This window comes from Trichoplax adhaerens, genomic scaffold, assembly GCF_000150275.1.
Source record: "Trichoplax adhaerens TRIADscaffold_3 genomic scaffold, whole genome shotgun sequence".
In the NCBI taxonomy this organism is placed as follows: Eukaryota; Metazoa; Placozoa; class Uniplacotomia; order Trichoplacea; family Trichoplacidae; genus Trichoplax; species Trichoplax adhaerens.
The window spans coordinates 7,370,283-7,394,884 of record NW_002060945.1 but is presented as its reverse complement, the minus strand read 5'-3'; the positions used below and the strand labels follow the sequence as shown (position 1 = coordinate 7,394,884).

The following is a 24,602-nucleotide window of genomic DNA, read 5'->3' as shown; positions in this document are numbered from 1 at the left end:
TTGTCTTCCTTTGGTAATAAAAATGTTACTGTAAATTAAACAGCCTGTACGTACATTCATTTACATCGGAATATTCTTGAAGACTTTAGTCGCTAAATCTTTGTCAATGCTATTAATCTTATTAATTATTAATTTTATGATCTCAATACTATTACAAACTACTAAGGTTGGGACAAATGCCATAATTTGATTACATTCAGCCAGTAAACATCAGTTAACCCATCGATCATACCGATAGAATAACGCTAATCCAATTAAATGCTCAAGACCTTGTGATTTACTGTACTGTATATTATACAACATCACTTAGCTTGGAGCCTTAGAAAACGGTTATCTAGTTTCATGTCAACATTAAGAAATGTTGTCAATATATTGAAAGTAATTAATTACTGTCAGATTCGAATCAATTTCCGTCATGAATTTTTTTCCGCTAGCGCAGAGATAATTTAATACAGTAAACGTTGTCAATATATTGAAAGTAATTAACTGCTATTAGATTCGAATCAATTTCCGTCATGAATTTTTTCCGCTAGCTAGCGCAGAGATAATTTAATAGAGTAAACGTGGCTGAAACAATAATTGCCTCTCTTGAAAACTGCATACACGTTAGTCAGCAATCACCAATCTTTACAAATGCTTTATCAAGGTTTTTTGACAAGGTTAATGAGCATCAAACATTTTTATTTATCATGTTATTATTATTACAGCAATAATAGCGAATTTTGGACAACCTTGCAAATGGGTTCCATACTTTATAGTAAAATTGAAAAGTAATAATTTAGTAGTGTAGTGAAGAATATACGAAATAGGCTCCTCTAACAGTAGATTGCCTACTCATATTTGTATCAGTAATTGTAGTTATTACATCAGTGTAGGTATTCACTTGCATCTCCTCTCAAGTCTTGTTGATAATTAAATTAAGAATTCGCTGGAAAGTAGGGTACAATTTCAACATACACTATTATTGCACACTAGTAGACAAGAACAACTGGTGATATAACAAGATGTATTGTTTCTGAGTTGCACAATAATAAACAGCATATACGCGTATATACAATATATGGGAATAATTACCATGAAGATTTTTTTGCCATCCCGTTCACCTTTATGATGATTACAGTGATTGCAATACCTCTATTGCATTCTACTACGTAGAATTGGCTCGATTTCTATCTCATCTTTTTCATATAACCACTTCCGATTTGCTCTGCAAGCAACTCCACATTTTAACGAACCACACTCTGAGCAAGGGAAATAGCATCCAGGACAATCCACATTTAAGCAGTCGCATGTGTCACTTGTTTTAATAAGAGGTTATATTAATACATACATAATAATATGTTTTAAGAGTGTGATAAAAAATGTCCTTTCAACCTTGAATATATGAATATCGATACTGGTACTTACATTGACTTTTTATTGACTTGAAAATCACATCTTTTTGGGCATTTTTTACGTTCTCGATTATCCATATCGAAATAGCAAGAGAAATCTAAATCATCAAATTGAGGTCCAAGATTTTTTAACTCTATATTTCTTAAAATATAATTGGTCCTTGTCGTTCGCTTACCATCGTTAGCCTATTACCAAGAAATTATAATTATCCATTAGGTCCAAAACTTGATATCGGTAATATCGTTTGTTCATTTTCAATACGCTCAACAAGGGGTAATACACTAGCAATAGCGTATAGTATGGCATCGATTATTCTAATTATCAACATGACAGAATGTTTTATACGCGTATATAAGAGAATGTAGAAAAGAAAGAAATGAGTAGAATGTTGCCGAAAATTTCTGTACCGTTGCTGATACAATTCCAGACTGAGGTACTGATTGCGCTTTGCCAATAGATGGTTGTTTACCTACATATACAGGTCGATAGGAAAATAAAATTAAATTCTTCATATACCAGGATTGATTTATTACAAGCAAGCCTTATTGGTGAATTAATTGGTAAAGTAGATGGAATTCTTTTCATTTTTACCAGATTTAGCAGTCGCAGCTTTATTGGATAACTTGCGGTTGTCATTGGAGTTGATGTTGGATAACTTGCGGTTATTATTGGAGTTCATGTTGACCTGGTTAAGTAGTTTTTCTTGAGCTTTTGCGATTGCTTTGTAAACGGTTGATTTACCTATGCCTTTATAACGGGTCAAAATTTCACGTGATATTTCTCTTTGCACTATTCCTTGCTGTGCGAGCTCTGCAGCGAGATCGTAAACTTGGGTGAAATCTTCTTTTGTATATCTACAGCGCGGCAATGTCTGTAGAAACATCACAGTGCGCTCAAATTTAGGAGCTATAACTTGATCGTATATGTACACATACTGTACAAAGATAGATATAGTTGCGCGGCCATCTATCTATCCATTACATATTCTATATCATTATTTTCAACTCATATTGTCTATTGGTTAATTACATGTTTATGTGGTTAAGACTATTACATACAGATATACTGTCTCATACAAGTAATACAATATTCGGAGGGGCTGTACAACAATTTCATTAATAATATCATCTATTACTATTCTGTATATAGTACAGTATATATCGGTATATGTATTGCGTCCATGATTGACTGTTTTGCATCATTTTATAATTATGGGTGTTAGAACTATGCGCTCACTATTGCATCCATCAGGTAGCGTAGGATGAACCCTGTTGCTGTTGATAGGATGGAAAATGCAACTGACTCCTCTTTCAAGAGTTCAGTCAATATCTCTAAGCCGAGGTAACTAAGCAAGTACAGTATCGCGTTAGTAAGGTTGGATATAAATATTGCATGGGATGCAATCACTCTTTGAGTACAGTACAGTCAAGATAGAGGAAAACAACGATCGTATGCACTATCATGCAGTGTTAAGGAGGCTTTTCCACATTATTGCGTAGACCGTATTGTATGACAGAATTGTAAGATATTTTGAACTTAAGGTAGTCATGACATGACGATTACTTGGTCTTGTATGTCTGCATTATACCGATAGGCATACCATCATGATCAATCATCAACCACTTTATAGTAATAGAGTACAGTATAATTGTAGTCGATGTCCAAAAGAGAGTCAAGTTCAATTGATATTTACCTTTCTACGGCTCATTTGGGTCGCAGCGCTTGTACAGTTTTCGTGTTGTGGTATTTCAATTCATCCTTCATCTGCTTGCACCTATATCCTTCTGGCGAGTTGGTTTATTGGAGAAAATGAAAATGACATCTGCACTAATCCTGCTGGCGAATGATATCAATTGACGTAAAATAATAACAACTTAATATTGATTCAAATTTGAAGTAATACAATCTGCGGTATGCACCGATTACTCCTAGTCTAGAAAAGAGACTGCCAGTTTATGTAACTATATTACAGTACTGTATAGTGTCGACTGTAAAGAGTAGCACTGTACCAGTACGAGATGTGATTAATTTCCTATCAGATTATGAAAAATGCAATAAAATGCTTGGATATTCATCCATTTTATGTAAAATTGATCAATCTCTCTGGATGTCTGCATACTCACTTCTATTAAATTTTGATGGACTTTGTAGTTTAAGTTAGGAATTCAATTCTGCATCGAAATGGATCAGAGTGTACAGTACATTGTACAGTATCCGGTTACAGTACATTATACTGTAAGTAAATTCGTGTGTACTGTAGATCTGAGACCGGTTCGGTCTGGTGCGGAACCGTTATGATCGATATACTGTATCGTGTGGAGATTTTTGCGTACTGTAGTTTTGGAAATAACGGTTTGTATTTAAACGTAATTTACAAAGAAGTTATGCTTTGTATAGTAATTCTGACAATGGATCCTTGTAATTTAAGTCATTCTCTTTGGTTTCATATAAAATTTATGGAAGAAATCAAAGATTTTTTCCATTTACTTTCACAAAAATCATCGAAATTAGCCCGTCCACACTGTACAGTGTACAGTACAGCACTGTATTATATTGTACTGTACACTCTGGTGAATTTCCATGCAGAATTCAATATGGATTGGACTGAAGAAAACGCCGACAGCGAACAGCAGAGTCCTCCCTCACCTGGTAGCTAGAAAAATCGATAGCATATTGAAGTACAGAAGTAGGTTTTCAAGTTGAGAACAGGCGTAGTCCAATCAAGGGAAAAAATAGAGAAAATGATCTGATACGCACTAACTTCCACTGACAGCATAGAACAGTATAGTCCACGGGTTCTAAGGGAGGCTTTGCCTGTCTTACTAACAACATACAGTACAAGTCCCAGTGAGTGGATACAATTTTCGTGGTAAAAGAAAAAACTATAGCACTGTAGTGCCTGTACCAGTGCTCACATAGCCAGTAGTGAGTGCAGTCTACTGGTCACTACGGTACGGTCTGGTTCGGTGCGGTTCGTTACGGTACTCAGACCAGGCTGGTGCTCGCGCAGGCTCAGTACATGCTGGACAGTACAAGTCCCAGTGAGTGGATACAATTTTCGTGGTAAAAGAAAAAACTATAGCACCGTAGTGCCTGTACCAGTGCTCACATAGCCAGTAGTGAGTACAGTCTACTGGTCACTACGGTACGGTCTGGTTCGGTGCGGTTCGTTACGGTACTCAGACCAGGCTGGTGCTTGCGCAGGCTCAGTACATACTGGACAGTACAAGTCCAAGTGACTGGATACAATTTTCGTGGTAAAAGAAAAAACTATAGCACCGTAGCGCCTGTACCAGTGCTCACATAGCCAGTAGTGAATACAGTCTACTGGTCACTGGTCAGTGCGGTACGGTTCGGTTTGTTACGGTACTCAGGCCAGGCTGGTGCTTGCGCAGGCTCAGTACATACTGGTCATTGGTATTGGACTATTAGTACAGTACTAGCATCAGTAGGGCACTGGTCAAAGAACAAACACCCCATACACAAGTCTATCATCAATCTACTGTACTCAACACAATATAGCACCGTGATTGCCAAGGCCCAAAAATAGTCCTCGGTCTTCATCACTCTGCCTCGTCTGCCATCGATCAGTTGTTGGCAATTTACTCCATCGATCAATTTCTTGCATCCATCGACTTCAACTTATCCAATTCAGCGTTTCAATAATGACACGACACTCAAGAAATTGTACAGCAGGACCTGTTTACTCATACCATGAGCGTCAGAAAGATACAAGTACTGTACACATTGATCCTTTTCAGTTGATAGCGTTGATAGCAAGTACTAATCATGTCGCATTTGTGAAGCATAACAAACTAGTTGGTGTTGAATGCAATTCTCCTTATTCTACACTCTTAGTCTTTCCTTCGACTGTACAATGTCAATCAATACTGTATTGTTGAAACATCAACGATGACAACTAGGGGGTGTTGAATGCTTATGGAAATGTTTGCATTCGACTGTCCCATGTTAGTATTGTCGCTAAACTGGGATATCATTTCTGTTTTAGAAATCTCCGGCTATGGGACACGATCCATTCGATTGAGTAAAGACTCTGTTCGAGTAAGTATAATTACTGTAGTGGATACTATTCATATTACCCATGTACTTTATCATGATATAGACAGTTGATTTCAGCATGATAGCACATAGCTATACTGCATGCATGCCTACAATTTGTACATTTTGTATCATATTCAAACAACTGTAAACATGTTCTCTAGGGTTTCGATTGCTGCTGTTTAACATTGCAACCGTGCAGAGATCCTGTTATGACGTAAGTGTGTACACGGTATAGTATATTAGTATGATAGATGTAGACACTCAACAATGGAATCATTGCTCATCTTACGATCGCATGGATAGGGCATTGCTGATAGTGCTAACGGTAGTGGATGATTGTAAAGTACACGAGTATCCTGATAGAAAGAAAACCAACCTGTAAATACTCTAATTTGAACGTTTTACCTTGCATCGATAGGCCTGATGGTTATCTCTACGACAAGGAAGCCATATTTTCTGCACTACTACGTCAAAAGAAAGAAGGTACTGTACATGATGGAAAGTCAAACCTTACAGGGTAGCATGTTGAAAGATTGCAGTTATTATACGGTATACTAGAATAACTCAGGCTTCTGTTGCAATCAGATGTCTCATTCAATCGATGCTCTATTCATAGTTTACCCTATAGACGATATCCGATTATAATCACACTTCTTCAATATTATTCCTTGCATACACCCAGTGATAGCCAAAGCCAATACTCTACACATTTAGATTGAATTACTATAACAAGACGTTCATAGAAGATCTCTTTTTAACTTAACTGATCAAATTGACTCATCTTGTTCAATTGGATGGTAACGAAGATTGAGTAACCGTGAATGCCAATGATTGTATAGAAACACTAATGTTATTATGTTATCGTTATTCATCTTCTAGCTGCATTAAAAATGAAGGCTTATGAAAAACAATTGAAAGAACAGCAAGTATGGTGTTGTAATTGAATTAATACCATTTATTCAAATTTTTCCAATTTCTTAAAGTTGTGGTATTGCTTAGCTCAGAACTTTTATAAAAATCTGATGTAAAATGGTAGTGGTAGATCCTATTCAAATGATGATTATTATCCAGTGCCAAGTTGCCAATTAAACTATTTACAATGTAATGTTATCGATTTCAATTACTATTCATGTAATACCTAGAAAGAAACTTCTGCAATAGCTGCTTCTGAAGAGCAAGCTAAAGTTGAAGCTTTTAAAGCCACAGGTACGGGTAAAACAATTTTTCAATGTTACAAAGTTGATGTTAATGTAATATTTAATATTGTGTAACATTCTTGGAGATATTCTTCATATATAACCTCTTGATTGGCTTGTGTCATTATAGTATTATATGCTTATTAAAACGTGAAATCTGCTCTTTCAAAAGATGAAGAGTACATATCTGATTAAAAAAATGCTTAATCCAAGTTACAATTAATATCTTACAGAAAATAGCATAACATCGAAAACTTCCACATTTACTAGCAAGGCTTCCATACAAAGTGATTTAAAAGGTATCAGCTCATAATGATTGGCGTTGTTTTTCTCTACCGTGGATCTGTTGAAAATATCAATAATTCTATTGTGTGCATTCAAAATCTAGCTAGTAGTAGTAGTTCTACAACTGAAGATAAGAATCTAACTAGTTTTTGGGTTCCTTCACTAACACCTCAAGCCAAGCCAACATTAATTAAAAAGCCTGTAAGTTTACAAGTCCATCGCTAGAAATCTGTCAAAATAGGAAAAGACTCTTTACCATTGTCGTAACTTAATTTCTTTTATATAAAGGATAACAAAACATATTGTCCGATGAGTGGTAAACCTATAAAAATTAAGGACCTTATCCCTGTAGAATTTACTGAAATCGTTGACAAGGATGATAAAAGATCGCTCATATGCAAAGATGTAATATGATACCTTTGGCATATTTTGTCTACATGTTACAATGATAGTCATTATACTGTATAGAAACTACCGGTTGACGGTATTTAATGTCTTCTCTTAACAACAACATTAATCAGGCTCGGTATATGTGTCCAATCACTCATGATACTCTGAGTAATTCTGTTCCTGCAGCTGTGCTACGATCGAGGTAAATCAAATTTTAACGACTTGATGGCACTTTAATATTCTGCTAGAATGCTCTATAACAATAAAATTAAAATCTATTTTCTACAATGACGAAATAATATTCAGTGGTAAAGTAGTCTCTATGGAAAGTATCGAAAAAATCGTGAAAAAAGATATGATCGATCCGTTTACGTCCACTAAGATAACGGAGAAAGACATTATTGTGTTACAGAGGGTAAGTTTACATAATCGTGAACTACTATACCACTACCATATTTAATGGCTCAAATTTATCAACTACCACTAGTACCATGGTGCAAAAACTAAGTCGTTTAAAATTTGGGTATATTTTTTTAGATGTGAAATTCGTACGCTCAATAATGTAAGCTTTATATTTGTTTATTAGGGAGGTACAGGATTTTCTGCTGCCAATGAAGGATTACAGGCTAAATTAGCCAGACCTGTGATGTCAATTTCTTAACCAATGTCTATACTTTGCGCATCTTGTACTGTATCATTTCCACCTAATTTCTAATATAGAAAGCGTATTACTTTTGATGCTAGTTAAGTCAGACATGTCCAATCTAATGAGATAACGTTTCTGTATAAATCTAAGTTACATTAGATGTTGGAAATATTGTTTATTATTGTAACTATTTTATTATGGTCATAGTTTGTCATAGAGATTGCGCTACTAAACATTCCTGAGATTGTAGTACTTTATCTACAGTATTGCTAACTTTCCTGCATAACAATTAAAAAAGGGGTACATTGAAGTACTTTGATCCTATGTTTCAATTCGTTGACGCTTACAAAGTAACTGCTGATGACACTCTTTTCTGCAATCCTATGTAATATAATATTTCGTAACTACTTGATTGAGATTTTTAGTTTCTAGAAAAATACGGCTAATTATAATAAAAAGTACGTACCTGTTAAATCACAGTTTACAGTAAAATGTATTCAATTTATTGTAGATTTTGTGCTTGCTTATTCCTTAAACAGACGCATTACATAAATCATATAGTAGTCATAATGTTGCTAAAATACTATTTGTAATGCGAGCCATTTATATCTCCATAAATAAGGAAGCAAAGACAATTAATAAAATAAAATAAATTACAACAGATAGAATTACGATAGCAATTAAAAAATTATTAAAATGAAGTTGGCTTAACTGATTGATCGAGAATCAAAACAGAGGTTGTACCGTAATATAACATAAATCTTTAAGAATGTTTCATTGTCTAATCATTTCCTTCATAAGCTTAAGGACCGTCCTATCGACCAAAATTATAAGGATTCTTGTCACTTAAACTGGAGGGACGTAATCCCTACCGAGCAGCCGTTCAGCTACTCCAAGCAAATATACAGTATTCGCTATTCCAAAGAGAGGAGAGATGACAATTATTCTTGGTGTGCATCCTTTGAAAAATGCAGCTACGGTACCAAGAAAAAGTATTGTTAATAACTTGACAGTGGCAGGATATATGATTTATCGAGTTACCGCGTTGCATATGTACAGATATATTAAAACTACTCAAGTAAGATTAGACATCATCTTAGGCTATACTAAAATAGTTCATTGTACGTACTAATTCCTTCTTGCTTGAAAGTTGTCCTAAATTAAGAATATCAAGGTATTAGGATTTAAATCAAACAATATCCTATGAAACCTGAAATGGAAATTAGACTTCTTTATGATTGAAAATTCCTTATAGTACCTGACACAGTCAACTATGCCACTATATCTAGCTTTCCCTGTATCTTTATCGAGAGCTTGCAGCCTAGTTTTTATAACTGCAGATATTTTTATAGCATTAGTTAGTTCATTTTATAAAATATTCCATTAACTCATCTACTTTAAAGTTAAAAATAATAAACGCCAAGTACTACTGCTGAAACGATTATAAAGATACTATAGGTTCAGAAAATAGCCAAGGGCGCAACGATACGTATAGCAGACTTACCATCGCAAGGATTTACAGAAACTGTAGCAATAGAACCTGAAATAAAAAAGTAGTTCATAGCGTTATCGCCGCATAATCGCACACAACATAACTAAACAACTAGCAAGCATAGTACCTGCAAGACAGCCAGCTAAAATCGAGTGTTGCCATGGTACCTTTCCATTTTCACGAGTTCCCTGCAAGTAAAAATGCATTGATCCTTACTACGACTGTTGTATTTGTAAAACCATAATTAACACCCTGCTAATGCTATAGTAGGTAATAGTCAGAGCAAAATACAGCAACTTTACCATCTTATTGAAGTGAGCAAATGCTGGAAAATAAATTAAAGAAAACGGTATATCTCTATACGTATTAACAAAAGAAAAAATTAGTGATTCCCGGATCAATAATATTATCACCAAAACTCTTGAATGTCTATGTAGCAACTCGAAGTATGTACCTCATCCAGGTAGCCCCAAGGCCACGATAAATTCCGCTGATGCCTTTATTTCGTAACTCTCCAATTGCAAATTTTAAAGCTGAAGGCCTCTTGCTATCGGCAAATGCAGCAGCGGTTTTCCCTTCTACACCGCCTACGTGTATATAGAGTACTTATTAAAACAGGCATTACTCAAAGAAATTCATGTGTAAAACGGGTAGCAGGTATCCAACTCTAAACGCATGAGAAGATGGTGTATAGAACAAGATAGCAGCAATACATCTTCCAAATGCACACAAATTAACTGAATCAACGTTATCAAACTGTTTGATGACAGATAGTTAAACAACTGCGAACCTGGCTGAGCTACAGCTTTGCCTGCCATTTGCATGTGTATTTTTAGAAATTCCATGGGACACGTTATGATAACCTATACATTTAAGAAATGCAGTTATTACGTAGAAAGACTCTATAATAATAATAATACTATTTTATAACTTTCATGTTAGATTGATTGATCAGTCTAGACTCTAGAGCCTTCACAAATTACATAGTGCACCAATAGCCCAACGTAAAAGTACTTTTTCGCTGTTATACCTGACAGAATCCAGCACCAGCTCCTGCTGCCATTTCCGCTGCAATAGGTATAGTTTTCCTATTATCCCGGAAATGGAAAGACGTCTAATGTAAGTAAGAAGCTTTAATTCCGAATTGATAAACTACTGTACTTCAAATCATCTATCTTACAGTCCATAGCAGTAGAGTACTGCCGAGTTATAGTTAAGATGAAGCTATAATCTTCAGATAGTAAACAGCTTTTACCGATTTCCTTTAAATATGTGGCGAAGTTCATCATTCACAGCTAATTTAACTGCTTTTTCAGGGTTGATTAAAACAATATTTACCGCATAACCTAAATATGATATAATGGATTTACACTGATATTAGTTTCTTTTGGCAAGTACTACAGTACTACTTTTGCATTTTCAAAGCTTAACCTAAATTGGATGATGCCAATTCGCATAATATGTATTAATTAATTGAGATGCTGTCATTCAACTAATACGCGTTGTTATCATTCAGATTTTTAACTTGGAGATAGACAGATAAGACATTTTATAGGTATACTCTAATTGTTGGTTACTATCGGCAAATTACTCTTCTTTTTAGTTAATCACAAAACTGTTTGGATAATCATTTATCTAGTATGCTCTAGCTTTCCAGCTGATTAAAAACGTGTCATCGTAAGCACCTAATTTACACTACATGTTTTTCAATTCTGATTAGCAACAGCACGAAAGCATAACTCATTAACTGTATCGTCACAACACCATAGTTGGGATACGTCGTCAACTATACTACCAAAAAAGTATCATCCTTCATCTAGATAGGAAACATACTCTTCAAATGCATAACAAGAAATAAAATAGTTTGATACAAGAAAAATCGACAGGGTATAGTTTATGCTTTCCTACCTTTATACAGCCCACGGAATCCCTCGCTCCTACCGACTTTTATGAAGCAATCAAGCCTTAAAGTATTCAAGAGCCAACGACAACAAATTATTATTGATTTACTGGTAGGCAAGATTACTGCTACTGTATGAATTTGAAAATTGCTCCGATCAACGAGTGTAAAATGAATTCAATTAAAGAAATGCAATTAGTTGCATGGTTTCAGCGTAATTGCAATCATTGCGTATAATTCAGAGATATGCGTCGCCCAGTGACTCAATATCAAGTACTGTATGTCAGTAAGTTTTTATTGGTGATTCTTACGAGCATCTTTTATTAGGCGCTTAAACTGAAAAGTCGTGTCATACAGCTTGTCTAATTATGGATTAAAATGATGATGAACTGTACTTTCAATATCAAAATAATACTCATTCTCATCACTAAAAATTGAGAAAAGTAGGCATACGTGTATATAGTACAGTAGAAAGGCTATGGCCATGGATTCTATTAATTGATTATTGTAGCTTTTCAAGTGACCGCATTTTATGTGATATAATGGCATTAAGACTAATTGCAATGCCTGAATCTAAACTTTGACGATTAAAACATAAATGGGTATCGTGAATAAAGTAAATAAGCTATATGGAACAAGTGACTGCAATACAAGATCTAATGTACTTGTATTCGGTTCTGGCCATCTATTTCCATCAGTATAGTATGTCGCCAATAAAATGTAATCAAACAATACGCTATTAAAGTAGTGGTAGAGAATCGGAAGTGTTTGTAAATTATTTTCGATATTTACATGATCACTACTATGTGGTGCAACAGCGAAGAATCTGATTGCAAAGCTTGCAATGAGGTCGCTTCAAATAGTCGCTCAAGTCCAGCGGAGCATGGACTGGCGAGTAATGAGTAATTGAAAGTGAAAAGTTTATAAAAAAAAAGGTGGCGATAGATTATATACAGTAGAGTCATTGTAGCGTAGGATAAACTAGCGCTAGCTTGCATCCATCTGAAATAGATTTCAACAAGGCAACCACTGGATTGGAATTTATATGCAAGTCTCTTCTAGTTAATCGTCATCCTTCATCTCTTGCTGATATACAGTACTGTATTGTAGGTTGAGAAGAGAGTAAAAGTAATGGATTTTACGCGTAGATATTGATTAGAAGGTATTTGTTTAACAAGCAATGGTGGCACTTACATGTTGCGATACATGCGTTGACTATGAGATCGCTGCTCTTGCATTCGTGTCTTGACTAAATCCAGCGGATAAGTACAAGTAACTGCCACAGTACCAGCGATAGCTCCATTCAAGAATCGAGGCGTAAAGCTGCTCAAGAAAAACATGATCGATTCTTTAATTGATTTATTTAGTCTGATAGCTTATTGATTCATTCATCTAGTTGTACATGGTTGATGATCGCTACTGTATTCATCCAGCTAACAACAAACGATGCCAGTATCAACTTGTATCCATATCAAAGCGAGCAATGTATAATAATGTGCTAATGTAGGTATCATTATTGTTTGATTTTGGCAAAGTTTAAACAGTAATGACAATAACTGTCCTATTGAGTGATGTCCATTAGGCCCAGCCATAATAACCCCGATTACTCAGATACTCAGCGTAAATAGCTTAAACGATGATACATAATGTCCATGATTGGTAGGATATCGTTGTCGTCGACGATAGACTTGGATAGTATGACTTTGCAGATGCTATCCAAACGTTTGTAATAAGGGTTTAAGAAAGCCTGATTGAGATGACAGTATTACAGGATGATCTTGATGAGAAATTGTTCATATTGATTCAACAGTAGAGAGATGGATATTTTAATGGGTGCCTTACGTTATACTAGAGTAGAAAGGAGATGTATACTTGCAAGTTAGGCAGAATGAATACTAATGAAAGGGTAATGTGCATTTTAATGACATTAGAGTAAGTGTCAAAGTTGTGCATACCAAAGATATTGCCATGGCTATTATGATCGTAAAGTAAGGTTGATTCTTGCAATTTTCTTTCAATCTACAGTATGTCTCTAGCTACGTACAATGTAGTCTATTCATCATCCATTTATAGGATAGATGAAGTAGAAGTAGAGCAAATTAAGGTAAAAAATTGGGGTCCACTGTCTATGAATAGAATAAAGTAGAGCAATAGTGGGCGGGATTACGGCCTAATTCATGAATTCATTTTTAATTGATTAGAGGAGGAAAAAAAATGGATCGATGGAGTCTTTAATCTAGCTAGGTATTGGCCACAATAACTCAAGGCTAAAGTAGTCCACTAGGATTGCAAGTGATAGAGTGGATGATCGATTGTGATCATTCCTGGATTGATATGACGATTGATTACAGTAGCAATCGAGGAAACGCCTTGAATTTTTATAAATTTAATGAGCAATGAGTGCCGACTGTTGTACAGGATGGATTTAATACGGTATCCTATTTTGGGGGGCAGTTTGGATGGAGAATGGCAGGCGGTCATGAATAACTTACTTACACAACAAATGTATACTGGACTATTCATGCACTGTAGGTCAATACGATCAGGATGAGATCGAGTAGCAGAATGAAAGATCCATTTGTCGTTATGGACGCGTATCGATATCCTTCTCCAACATCATGGAGGCATAGTTGATTGGGTGAGAAGGTTAGCTGTATTCAAAAGTTGCAATAGAATGCCTATGCCCTTGTATCCACTGACTGTAGAGCACGATTGAAGTCGACGAATAGGAGAAGCGTCTTTTATCCATTTTGATGGATAGAATGTCAACGGTTGTAGAAGGATAAATCGCTTTTGTTGACGACACCCATACCACTGGTCAATGCATTCAGTCCTGATGAAATGGATTAGCATGTCGCCAAGAAATAGAGAAAGAGCCCAAGGCCCTTCCTTCATTGGCTACAACAACATGATGACGAAGGACTCTGTTGTATTTCATCTTTTTATCCGGCGATTTTATTGCTCTTGCAAGCAGGGACTTTGACTTGTACCAGACAAAGTGAAGAATCATCTGCATTACGCGACAAGAAAGACGGAGTGCAAGTAGCATCTGGAAGGATCGCCTCAACTTGCATCCAGCTCCAATCAAGACTACTACTGACATCGATCTTGACCTGTTCATCCTTGCCAATCTACTCATGCTTAAAATGATGAATTCAACGTATTACCTGTAGATTCTTTCCGATATTGTTTCCGATATGGTCATTGTTGGTTCAATTTAGTGTTGATCAATGATGATAACTTGGACGTCAGAAAGTTTTTCCTGTCCAGTTTACTCCAGTAGCCGACAGCTACCGCCGGACTGCAGACGCTCAATCCTCGACGACTGCGTCGACTCAGTAGAAGCTACCGGACAGGACTGGACGCCATGGATGGTTGTGTCACACCACTGTGTGTGTGTGACACAACCATCATGTGTGTGTGTGACACATTGAACTGACGTGGGGGAGACTACGAGCGAACTCGTCCGTGCTGTAGTACAGTACGTACTGTGTGTGTGTGTCAGGTCATTGAACTGACGTGGGGAGACTACGAGCGAACTCGTCCGTGCTGTAGTACAGTACGTACTGTGTGTGTGTGTCAGTTCATTGAACTGACCTGCAGGAGAATACGAACGAACTCGACTGTGCTATAGTACAGTACGTACTGTGTGTGTGTCAGGTCATTGAACTGACCTGTAGGAGAATACGAGCGAACTCGTCCGTGCTGTAGTACAGTACGTACTGTGTGTGTGTGTCAGGTCATTGAACTGACGTGGGGGAGACTACGAGCGAACTCGTCCGTGCTGTCGTACAGTACGTACTGTGTGTGTGTGTCAGGTCATTGAACTGACGTGGGGGAGACTACGAGCGAACTCGTCCGTGCTGTCGTACAGTACGTACTGTGTGTGTGTGTCAGGTCATTGAACTGACCTTGCAGGAGAATACGAGCGAACTCGATTGTAGTACAGTACAGTACGTACTGTGTGTGTGTGTCAGGTCATTGAACTGACCTGCAGGAGAATACGAACGAACTCGATTGTAGTACTGTACAGTACGTACTGTGTGTGTGTGTCAGGTCATTGAACTGACCTGCAGGAGAATACGTCGACTGTAGTACGTACAGTACGTAATGACAGTCTGTGATAGTTTGACCACAGAAGGCCCAACGTGTCTGTCCGTCCAAGCGTGTTTCGTCCAGGTCTTGTTTAGCTTTAGTATCAATCACCAAGTTGGTTTTCGATAGTATAGTGTATGGTTCAGGTATAAAACGCCAATCAACAGTATGCCTGCGGCATCTAGATCGTAACGATTTGAACCGAAGCGAACCTTTCTCAGCTCTAGTCACTGCTGCCGTCTGTCCATTTCCCCTACAGTCTACACTGTAGAGTCTACAGTATATTCTATCCTACTGGACTGTACACTGTACAGTCCAAGTAACTGAGTGAGTAGCCTACGGCACACCAAGCCAGAAAGGAGATCCGAGTTGGTCGAGGGGGGCCTGCAGTTTTGCTCCATTTGCTAGCAAGGAATCAACTGCAATCCACTGCAAATTGAGTTTAAACTCATCTTTACTTTACTCTCTACCACTGAAATTAATCGCTGATATTCCTATTGACAAAGTGTGGGTTATTATTGGACATTATCCGATCGATTAGACTGCTTATTGACTTGACGAGATCGAGAGTTTGACTGTGTGTGCGCTCATCATGCCGTTAATTGTCCGCGCTGTTGGCCCTTCTTATGTTAGTCGGCGCAAATTGGACCGAAGTATTCGCGATGAATTAGAAGGAGTTTCATTTAATAGCTTAGTAGGTGTATTACAACAACTAAGTAGTCTAGCACATCATACCGAAGAGCTTTTCTCCGAGTTATCCAAAGAAGCGGAAACGATCTTTGAACGAACGTCGACATTGAAAGCGCGTGTGGATAAGTTAACTGTGGTGGTCGAATCGTTAGATCCCAATGAAGAGCAAGGTAGGATCAATCATCATCTCTGATCACCTTTTTCATCCACCATACAACAGCATGATAGTCATCGTATTCAACTTTACCTTGATTCTAATCACGATATTGCTACTGTATCAAGTAGTCTTACTGTCGATAGAGGATTGGATTGATAATTACAATACAAGACAGTCTATCCTACAGTTGTAGAATGGACGGTACGGAAAAAAGAAAAAGTAATTTAGGAGTCAAATGGAGTCATCAAGTAGTCTTACTGTCCATAGAGGAATGGATTGATAATTACAATACAAGACAGTCTATCCTACAGGTATACAATGGACAGTACGGAAAAAAAGAAAAAGCGAATTAGGAGTCAAATGGACAGTCATCAAGTAGTCTTACTGTCGATAGAGGAATAGATTGATCATGCAAGATCGTCTATCCTACAGGTGTAGAATGGACAGTCATCAAGTAGTCTTACTGTTGATAGAGGAATAGATTGATAATACAAGACAGTCTATCCTACAGGTGTAGAATGGACAGTACGGAAAAAAGAAAAAGTAAGTTAGGAGTCAAATGGACAGTCATCAAGTAGTCTTACTGTCGATAGAGGAATAGATTGATCATGCAAGATCGTCTATCCTACAGGTGTAGAATGGACAGTCATCAAGTAGTCTTACTGTTGATAGAGGAATAGATTGATAATACAAGACAGTCTATCCTACAGGTGTAGAATGGACAGTACGGAAAAAAAAAAAAGTAAGTTAGGAGTCAAATGGACAGTCATCAAGTAGTCTTACTGTCGATAGAGGAATGGATTGATAATACAAGACAGTCTATCCTACAGGTATAGAATGGACAGTACGGAAGAAAAGAAAAAGTGTAGTATTAGTCAAATAGAGAGTCATCAAGTTGTCTTCAATGCCTTCTTGATCAACACATACAGTAGCAATGTCATTATCATGCGTAAACTATCTATCAAGACTCATTCTTCACTTCAATTCGATCTATATTTTTCATCTTTTAGTTGCTTTAGCAAGTGCTAATATGAGAAAACCTTTCAAAAGTACGTATACTTCGGAACAACAAGTCCTATCACGTTCCAATCTTCCTACTGCTTTACTTAAAATCTACGATGATTCTAAAAGACCCCCAAATTTGAGGTTAATGAATGCTTATCGAGACGACAACAAAGATGCCATGAAATTTTATACCGATCCGCAGTACTTTTTCGACCTTTGGGCTAAATCTGTTGTAGAAGAAACTCAAAAACGACAGGTATACAAACTTACAATCAAGGATAGCGTAGGATAGATCAGCTCATCACTGACTGGTTAATGACATTATCTTCGTGGATTATACAGTACTATCTGTCATACAAATTCATTTTCACTAGGGCTGCTCAATCTCATCATTAGTCTTACTAGCCAATATTGTAATAGTCTACACATTGCAATAATATTATTCTCCATTCAATTGATATATCCTATTGAGAATACGTGTAGTTTACTATAATGTCAGTCAATCTAAAATTCCAGTTTTCCATTCAATATGACTGCTCAATCTTACTAGCCCGATAGTACAGCAATGGAATAGAATTGCGATGTGATTATTCTGTGATGTAACTTATCCTACAGCACAGTACTGTATTGTACTTGTAGTAGTAAATGTGCCTATTTTACTATAATGGCAAAATGAAGAGTTAGCAGGGGAATAATATTTATCCCTTTAAAAAACGATGGAATGGAGCGATTTTCACCAAGGACTTCAAACCAATTGTATCGTTGTTTAAATAGCCTATAAATTATAGCATACAGTGAGTTATTCCATAGTCAATTTCTTTTCTTTTCCTTTACTTATCTCTTTAGAAAGCGCAACGCGATAAAAAACGAAATCGTCGTGAGAAAAAAATTACCCAGATAGAAAAGAAAGTTTACAATGCACAAGGAGTCGAATTTGGTGATGTCGAATATGTTAAGCAGCCTCCTGTCACTGTAGCGCCGACAACACCTATTGAACCGAGTCGTTATGAGGACGATGACGAATTAGAAAATCAAAATACTGAAAAGAAAAGTGGAGATCAAAGTGTAGTGATAGCAGAACACCACAGTATTCATTACTTTCATACACCAAGTCATGAAGTAGAAGAGGAGGATGATGATGATGATGATGATGATGATATACCCACTCCTCGATCGCCTGTGCTGCCGCCACCACCACAGCCATTTTCTCTTGATGATCTTGAGGATCAATTTGAATATAATCAACATCAGAGATTGGCTGATCAACAAGTAAATCAACAACCACAAAATACCAACCGGATAATAAATAATACAAGCAACGTTACTGCACAATCTACTAGTGTCAATTTTGCAAATAATGTACAAGAAATAGCTGAACCGCCAGTCAATAGTCATCTTCACTCAACGTTATCACTTCCTCCTTATCCCTCACCTATCCCAGATCAGTCGATAATAAATCAAGAGGAAGAAAATGTACAAGTTCATTTTGCCCTTCAATCGTCAAAGGCAGACACGGATGATTTACACGATATTCCTCAACCGACGCTGCCTCCACCTCCACCTGAATCAATGATTGCTCAAGTTACGCCTAACTTTGATGAATCCTCTGCGCTTGCAGCAAAAGTACAACAGCCAAAAATAGCATCTGAAGGCTCTGACCTACTAAGAGCCATTAGAAGCAAGAAACTGCGTAAAGTGCAAGATGAAGGGCCAGAAAAGAGAGAAAGGAGACCAACGGGCATATTTGGTAAAGATGTCGAGGGTCTCTTGAAACGTCGCCAATGGCTACAAGTTAGCTCTGATGAAGACGATGGCGAAAATAGTAGTGCAGAATCGGAATGGAATGAATCCGATGATGGTGGCTACTTCAACTAGCAAGCCATGCCAGCTGTCTTATTGTCACGTAGTGAAATTCATTTTGACTCACTTGAAGGAAAAATATCCAATCATGATTACCAGTGAATGAGTCAACACGATTCAATCTACTAACTATCTTAATCTTTGAGAACTCAATTCTCTGTATCAACAATTTTCAACATTGGCGATTAATGTATGTATAAAATTTATTCTTGAAATCGTCAATCATACTTGGATAAAAATTGAATAACATGGCTAACAGTTTTGATCTTCATTGATATTACCGAAAGCATTTATCCGACTTTCTAATTCAATTCTCGGACAATAAATAGCATATAACGTTGTATTATTAGTGCGATATTGATTGTTAATTATACAATATAGATGCAAGTGGCGTGTGCTATTTATTTAAAATGGTGATTATAAAAATAATGGACTAATGTTAAAATATAAAAGTATACCCTATGTTACTCATCTTAGCAATATACAACAACCCAATTTCCTCTTAAACTTTACTTGCAATTCTAAAATCAAAAATCAATCAAATTCTTTTTTAATAGCATAGCTTTATTGCCATGATAATGATGATGATGAGGAAATACAGTATGTTGAACTGATGTTAAGATGATATCGTATTGATACAATACACAATGAATGCATTAATATAAAAAAATTTTAAACATTCTCCTTGATGTAGCCATTGCTTAATTAAAAGACTATTTTATAGATGCTTGTCTACCGACATATCGGATAAACATAGCACAAGCAACCATTCGAAGGAAGAGAAGACGTCATTAAATTATTTTACCTGGTACGCCACAATTATAAACATTGTCTAATCTATATATACAGTACAACACATGAGCGTACGTACAAATGATGCATACTTTTTTTACACGAATACAAAAATCCACATAGAGTATTTACAAATGTGGAAATGATTCTTTATCACGCTTGGTCTATAGTTATAACAACTACAAAATAACAAATAATGCGTATTTACAACTTTCCAGCAGTCTAAACAATCACATAGTTACCCCAAATAGCAAACAACAAACTAATTGACTTTTATATTACTGACTAAATTTAGTGTGTGTATCAATATCTTGCATTGAGATAACTTTTATACAGTAGTAGATTTCATTTTAATGGCATCACCTTTTCAATTTTATACTAATTTTTGGCAATATGAAAAGTAATATTGAAATTATCTTAAAGAGAATATTTCTTGAATAAACAGTTTATTAATATCATCTCCTGAATTCATGGAAAACCTTCGTTGCTTAAAAAGTTCGTGCATTGACTATGAATAATTTATCTTCTTCTTGCTAAATAATTTGAAAATAAAAAAACATAGTTACACATTTCTTCAACACATACTGTTGGTATACGTATCTACTATATACATATAGAGTATATATTATTTATATACGAGTACTTTATTGAAGGAATAAAGATGGTGACCAGTATTACACTTACTTTTATAATTGCCATCAGTCTCTTAACATTACCGATTGCAACAGTTTTACTCACTAATGGATTGAAGACAGCATACAGTTCAAAAGTTTCGGATATCTAATAAAAGTTTGAATACAATATTTACTATCATTAATTAGAAATGAAAACTTAAGCTGTGAACAAGTAATCAAAGCAATACACAGAATTAAATGTAGTAGTACAGTATTAATATATCTTGTATAACGTTAATTCTATGAAACATTTCGGCATTAATGAAGTAATTACTCTAGACTGATTAAAATACTGTATCATTAAATTCTTCCTTCCTACAACGAGCTATGATTAAATTTTGAACTACCATATTTTATCTGGGTAGACAAAAAACAACCAGAAATATTAAATTTGTATTAAAATTAAACTCAAAAAATGTCATATCAGATGCAAACTTTCAGTAATCAATCAAAACTGTTACTCTGATCTCAAATTATTCCTGCTTATACGCATGGAGTTAAATAAAATGAGCATACCCATCCTAGCAAGGCTTCTTGACTTCTTAGGCGATATACAAGTTTTAAAGGCTTTGCACTAGCATGCATACGATGGTGGAGGTACTTGTAAAGCTCTTGTAATCTGAAAGGTTAACATTGTACGATAAGTTATGATTGAGAAATAACTCTAGAAATATTATTATTCAATACAGCAGTTATATTGATACTATTTCATACCGTGTCTGTTCTTCTACAGTATTATATGGTGGTCTGCATTTCGGAGAAACAAATTGGCCATAGGTTTTACTTTTGTATAAAAAGTGCCAAATTTCACTGCCGATAATGTAATCTTAAGCAGTGAGAAACCATCAATTAATTACGTGAATGCTTGATATTTTAATAACTAAATTTATATACCCAGGCCGTATTTATTCGTAGTTATAGCTTCACTTATAACCGGAATACAATTGCTCTTTACCGTTAAACGCTAAAAAAAAGCCAAAAATATTAGCAAAGTAGCATTTGTAAATCATAGAATATTTCCACTAAGCACCTTTCTACAGGTTAGTACAATAAATACCTTGATGATCTTTTCTCTACTTTCCGCTAATTCATAAAATGCATCTTTATCGGTTGATAAAAGAACAAGACAGGCTGGACACTCCTCCGAAAGATAGGAAATATGCGCATGAAGGTACCCACTAAATTTCATTTTAAGAAAGAATGCGAGCTATTTAATTTAATCCCTTTATTCTATCGATACCATGTAACAATACTCTATATTTAATCCTTTTGATAATACAAAATTTTCGTATCACCTATCATTAAATTTTGGTAAACAAATTGGTAGCCACGATTCACAAGATTGAAATGATGTTGATGCATTAACCAGGTTGATTATTAAGTGTAAATCTAAAAGAATTATTTTAACACAAACATTATTTTAAACCATTTCCAACTTAAAGTTACTCGTATATAGTATTCAATAAGTGGTGCAAGTAATCGTTAAGATTGTATTCGTCGTATACATATAATATATTTCAATACCTGCAGGGTGTAAATTGTATTTTTTAGGTCTAACAAGCGTTATCAATTGATTTTCTGTAATCAAAATCGCAAAGACCAAACTCTACAAGAATGTAATAAGGAAAGATTTACTATGCTCAGTATAATAGGGTAATTTTTATCATTGCATCACAATTCCATTATACCTTAGTCTTGGCATGCTGCAAACTACTGGCGATGCTATCCCTGTAGTGAACCGGTATTGGAAGACATTGTACCTACAAGTATCCATTATATAGAATATTAAATAAAGTCAAACACCAATTTTAAAAGCTAACTGAACAGCAATAAGTACAGACCGATTCAAGAAAAAAGCTCGGATCTCTGTCCATCATATCTAATAAATTATGCAGAAATTTTTCCGTTCCTGTAAACAATGATCACACACATTAGCCGTTTAGTTCAATCAATTTTTTACAACAACTAGACGAACCTCCGAGTAATTTTCGTAAATCGTAATTACGTAATTGTTCAAAAATCTTTTCCAATTGAGCACCAGTTAAAACGCTCAATATTTGATGATAAACATATGTTAATTGTAATTGCAGCTATAAAATCAAGAATAATATGATAATCTTTAAAATTCTCCAATAATATTCAATTAAATTGTTATCTATTTCGCTATTTGTATAGACAGGCGTCAAAAAATATTATTTAAACCTGTGGAACGGAGTCTTCCAATGAAGACACGGCTACTAAAATCAAGGGGCCTTTAACAAGAAAGACGTACTTGCGATTACCAGCAACCAAAGACCTACAAAAGAAGAAAATGTACTTATTAAATTGTAATCTAGAATCTTTTCACGAGTTTAAAATTGAAATAGACACAGTAATTCAGTACTGTAGCGTATCATCAGAATCTTGAACGAAAGAGACCAATGCCTGCATGACACCCATAATTGTCACCAATTTCTCTTCATTTCCGTATCTGTAAGTATTTCAATATGTATCACATAATCACGAATAATTTTTGCAATATAATTTTCATTACTGAGAGATGGGATAAACAAGACGATAAGAACGATTATCATGATTAGATTGCCATTATATTAGAATGATTAAATGATATTGTATGATTGCTGACATTACTATCGACTATTATACGGTTTAGATATGATTACACTATTGGAATAGTTCTAGGATTTTATATGGAAAGAGGCGATATTAACCGTATTGACAATAGTGTCACTATAGCGGATTGTTGATCCCGATAAGTCACTCTTAACGGTGAGAAATTTCCTCGAAATGTATGTTTTGAATAGCAATTGCAAGGAAAACTAACAATGTTGCATAGTACAAATATCATATCCTATGGCTCATTTCGCTAGTATATTAGCAAGTTCAATTAAGATTTTAGCTGTAGCGGTAATCGTATACGTAGTAGTAGACGAGTGTTCATCATCCTACAGTAGGTTGAAATTTTTAATAGTATACTTTGTCATTTGAAGTAAGAATAATTACTGTATCATATATAATTTCAGAATTAACGGTTCTATAGTTTACTAAACGAATGCATTATCGACACACCATCTAATCTGTCACGCAAACATTTACATATATGAAATATAAAAATAACAAGCTTAATCACTCTCAATACCTACGATTCTCATCCCTTGTTGTCAATAATACTCAACGATATTTTCTACGATATTGTTACTCACAAATACGCTTATACAGCTACTTTTTTAATTAAGTATGTAAATAAGCATAATAGTATAGGTACTGTAAGAGTTTGTAATTGAAAACGAATCAAGAGATGTATTTTACTTGGCTTGTAAAAATTCTAACCTGCTATAAATAGGTTTTCCAGCTTCGCTTAGTATAAATATATGTTTATTAATCTTACTCCAGTCGGGATGACTAACGTCTATCAGGATCAACGTAAAAAAACAAAGAATTGTTTCTTTGCTGGCAAAGCACCAATACATAGAACTACACATATTACCGAATTGTTTATGTGCAGTAATTTTATGTAAAATAAGGCCTTACCGATAGTCATTCCTTGCTTACGAATAATAGCAGCTATTTTATCAAGAATAAGAGAGAAATAATACCTTATTTCTATCCGTAATCATTCAATAGTTAATAAATCTAACCATCAAAGTCCAATGAAGCTGATTTTATACCAATAAAATTTAACTAAAAATAAAAGGTTAAATTTATTGCTACCTTCATTAGAATGGATAAAGCCATCCATTTCATGTTCTTGATCACTTTGTATAGCAAAATTGACATTGCCATGACTTGTTAAAGTAATTTCACTGCTACATTTCGTGAAACCAGAAAGAAGTATCAATGCTTAATACAATGCACAATAATGATTATGAATATTGTTATAAGAAATTTTTACATTGCTTCATAGAACCTTAATTACTACCTAGATAAGACGCAGTATTCAAGGCAACATGCAGGAAATCGACA

At 35.4% G+C, this 24,602-nt stretch overlaps 5 protein-coding genes across 5 annotated transcripts; 2 read left to right on the top strand and 3 right to left on the bottom strand.

The window, feature by feature from the left end:
- Positions 1-1,134: 1,134 nt before the first annotated feature.
- On the bottom strand, positions 1,135-1,311 carry TRIADDRAFT_23191 (uncharacterized protein; the record flags this gene model as incomplete). The annotated part of the gene is made up of 1 exon (XM_002110586.1): positions 1,135-1,311. A coding segment is annotated over one exon (177 nt), but the record flags the coding sequence as incomplete, so codon positions are not given.
- Positions 1,312-5,060: 3,749 nt separating this feature from the next.
- On the top strand, positions 5,061-7,989 carry TRIADDRAFT_22121 (uncharacterized protein; the record flags this gene model as incomplete). Its single annotated transcript, XM_002111122.1, has 11 exons — positions 5,061-5,130; positions 5,405-5,457; positions 5,619-5,671; positions 5,876-5,940; positions 6,337-6,383; positions 6,600-6,724; positions 7,049-7,139; positions 7,227-7,343; positions 7,460-7,530; positions 7,635-7,743; positions 7,915-7,989. 11 exons carry the CDS (start codon positions 5,061-5,063, stop codon positions 7,987-7,989), a joined length of 876 nt encoding a protein of 291 aa, XP_002111158.1.
- Positions 7,990-8,820: 831 nt separating this feature from the next.
- Positions 8,821-12,706, bottom strand: TRIADDRAFT_22811 (uncharacterized protein; the record flags this gene model as incomplete). Its single annotated transcript, XM_002110585.1, has 11 exons — positions 8,821-8,979; positions 9,238-9,308; positions 9,479-9,514; positions 9,594-9,654; positions 9,769-9,823; positions 9,921-10,041; positions 10,224-10,329; positions 10,497-10,554; positions 10,722-10,812; positions 11,375-11,430; positions 12,561-12,706. The coding sequence occupies 11 exons, from the start codon at positions 12,704-12,706 to the stop codon at positions 8,821-8,823; spliced, it is 960 nt and encodes a 319-aa protein (XP_002110621.1).
- Positions 12,707-16,053: 3,347 nt separating this feature from the next.
- TRIADDRAFT_22181 (uncharacterized protein) lies at positions 16,054-17,605 on the top strand (the record flags this gene model as incomplete). The annotated part of the gene is made up of 2 exons (XM_002111121.1): positions 16,054-16,321; positions 17,319-17,605. The coding sequence occupies 2 exons, from the start codon at positions 16,054-16,056 to the stop codon at positions 17,603-17,605; spliced, it is 555 nt and encodes a 184-aa protein (XP_002111157.1).
- A 2,848-nt stretch (positions 17,606-20,453) lies between these two features.
- Positions 20,454-24,109, bottom strand: TRIADDRAFT_22109 (uncharacterized protein; the record flags this gene model as incomplete). Its single annotated transcript, XM_002110584.1, has 14 exons — positions 20,454-20,498; positions 20,650-20,745; positions 21,156-21,258; positions 21,354-21,465; positions 21,534-21,603; positions 21,697-21,817; positions 21,935-22,028; positions 22,164-22,245; positions 22,328-22,399; positions 22,481-22,548; positions 22,615-22,729; positions 22,842-22,935; positions 23,023-23,109; positions 23,970-24,109. The coding sequence occupies 14 exons, from the start codon at positions 24,107-24,109 to the stop codon at positions 20,454-20,456; spliced, it is 1,299 nt and encodes a 432-aa protein (XP_002110620.1).
- Between the last annotated feature and the right edge of the window lie 493 nt (positions 24,110-24,602).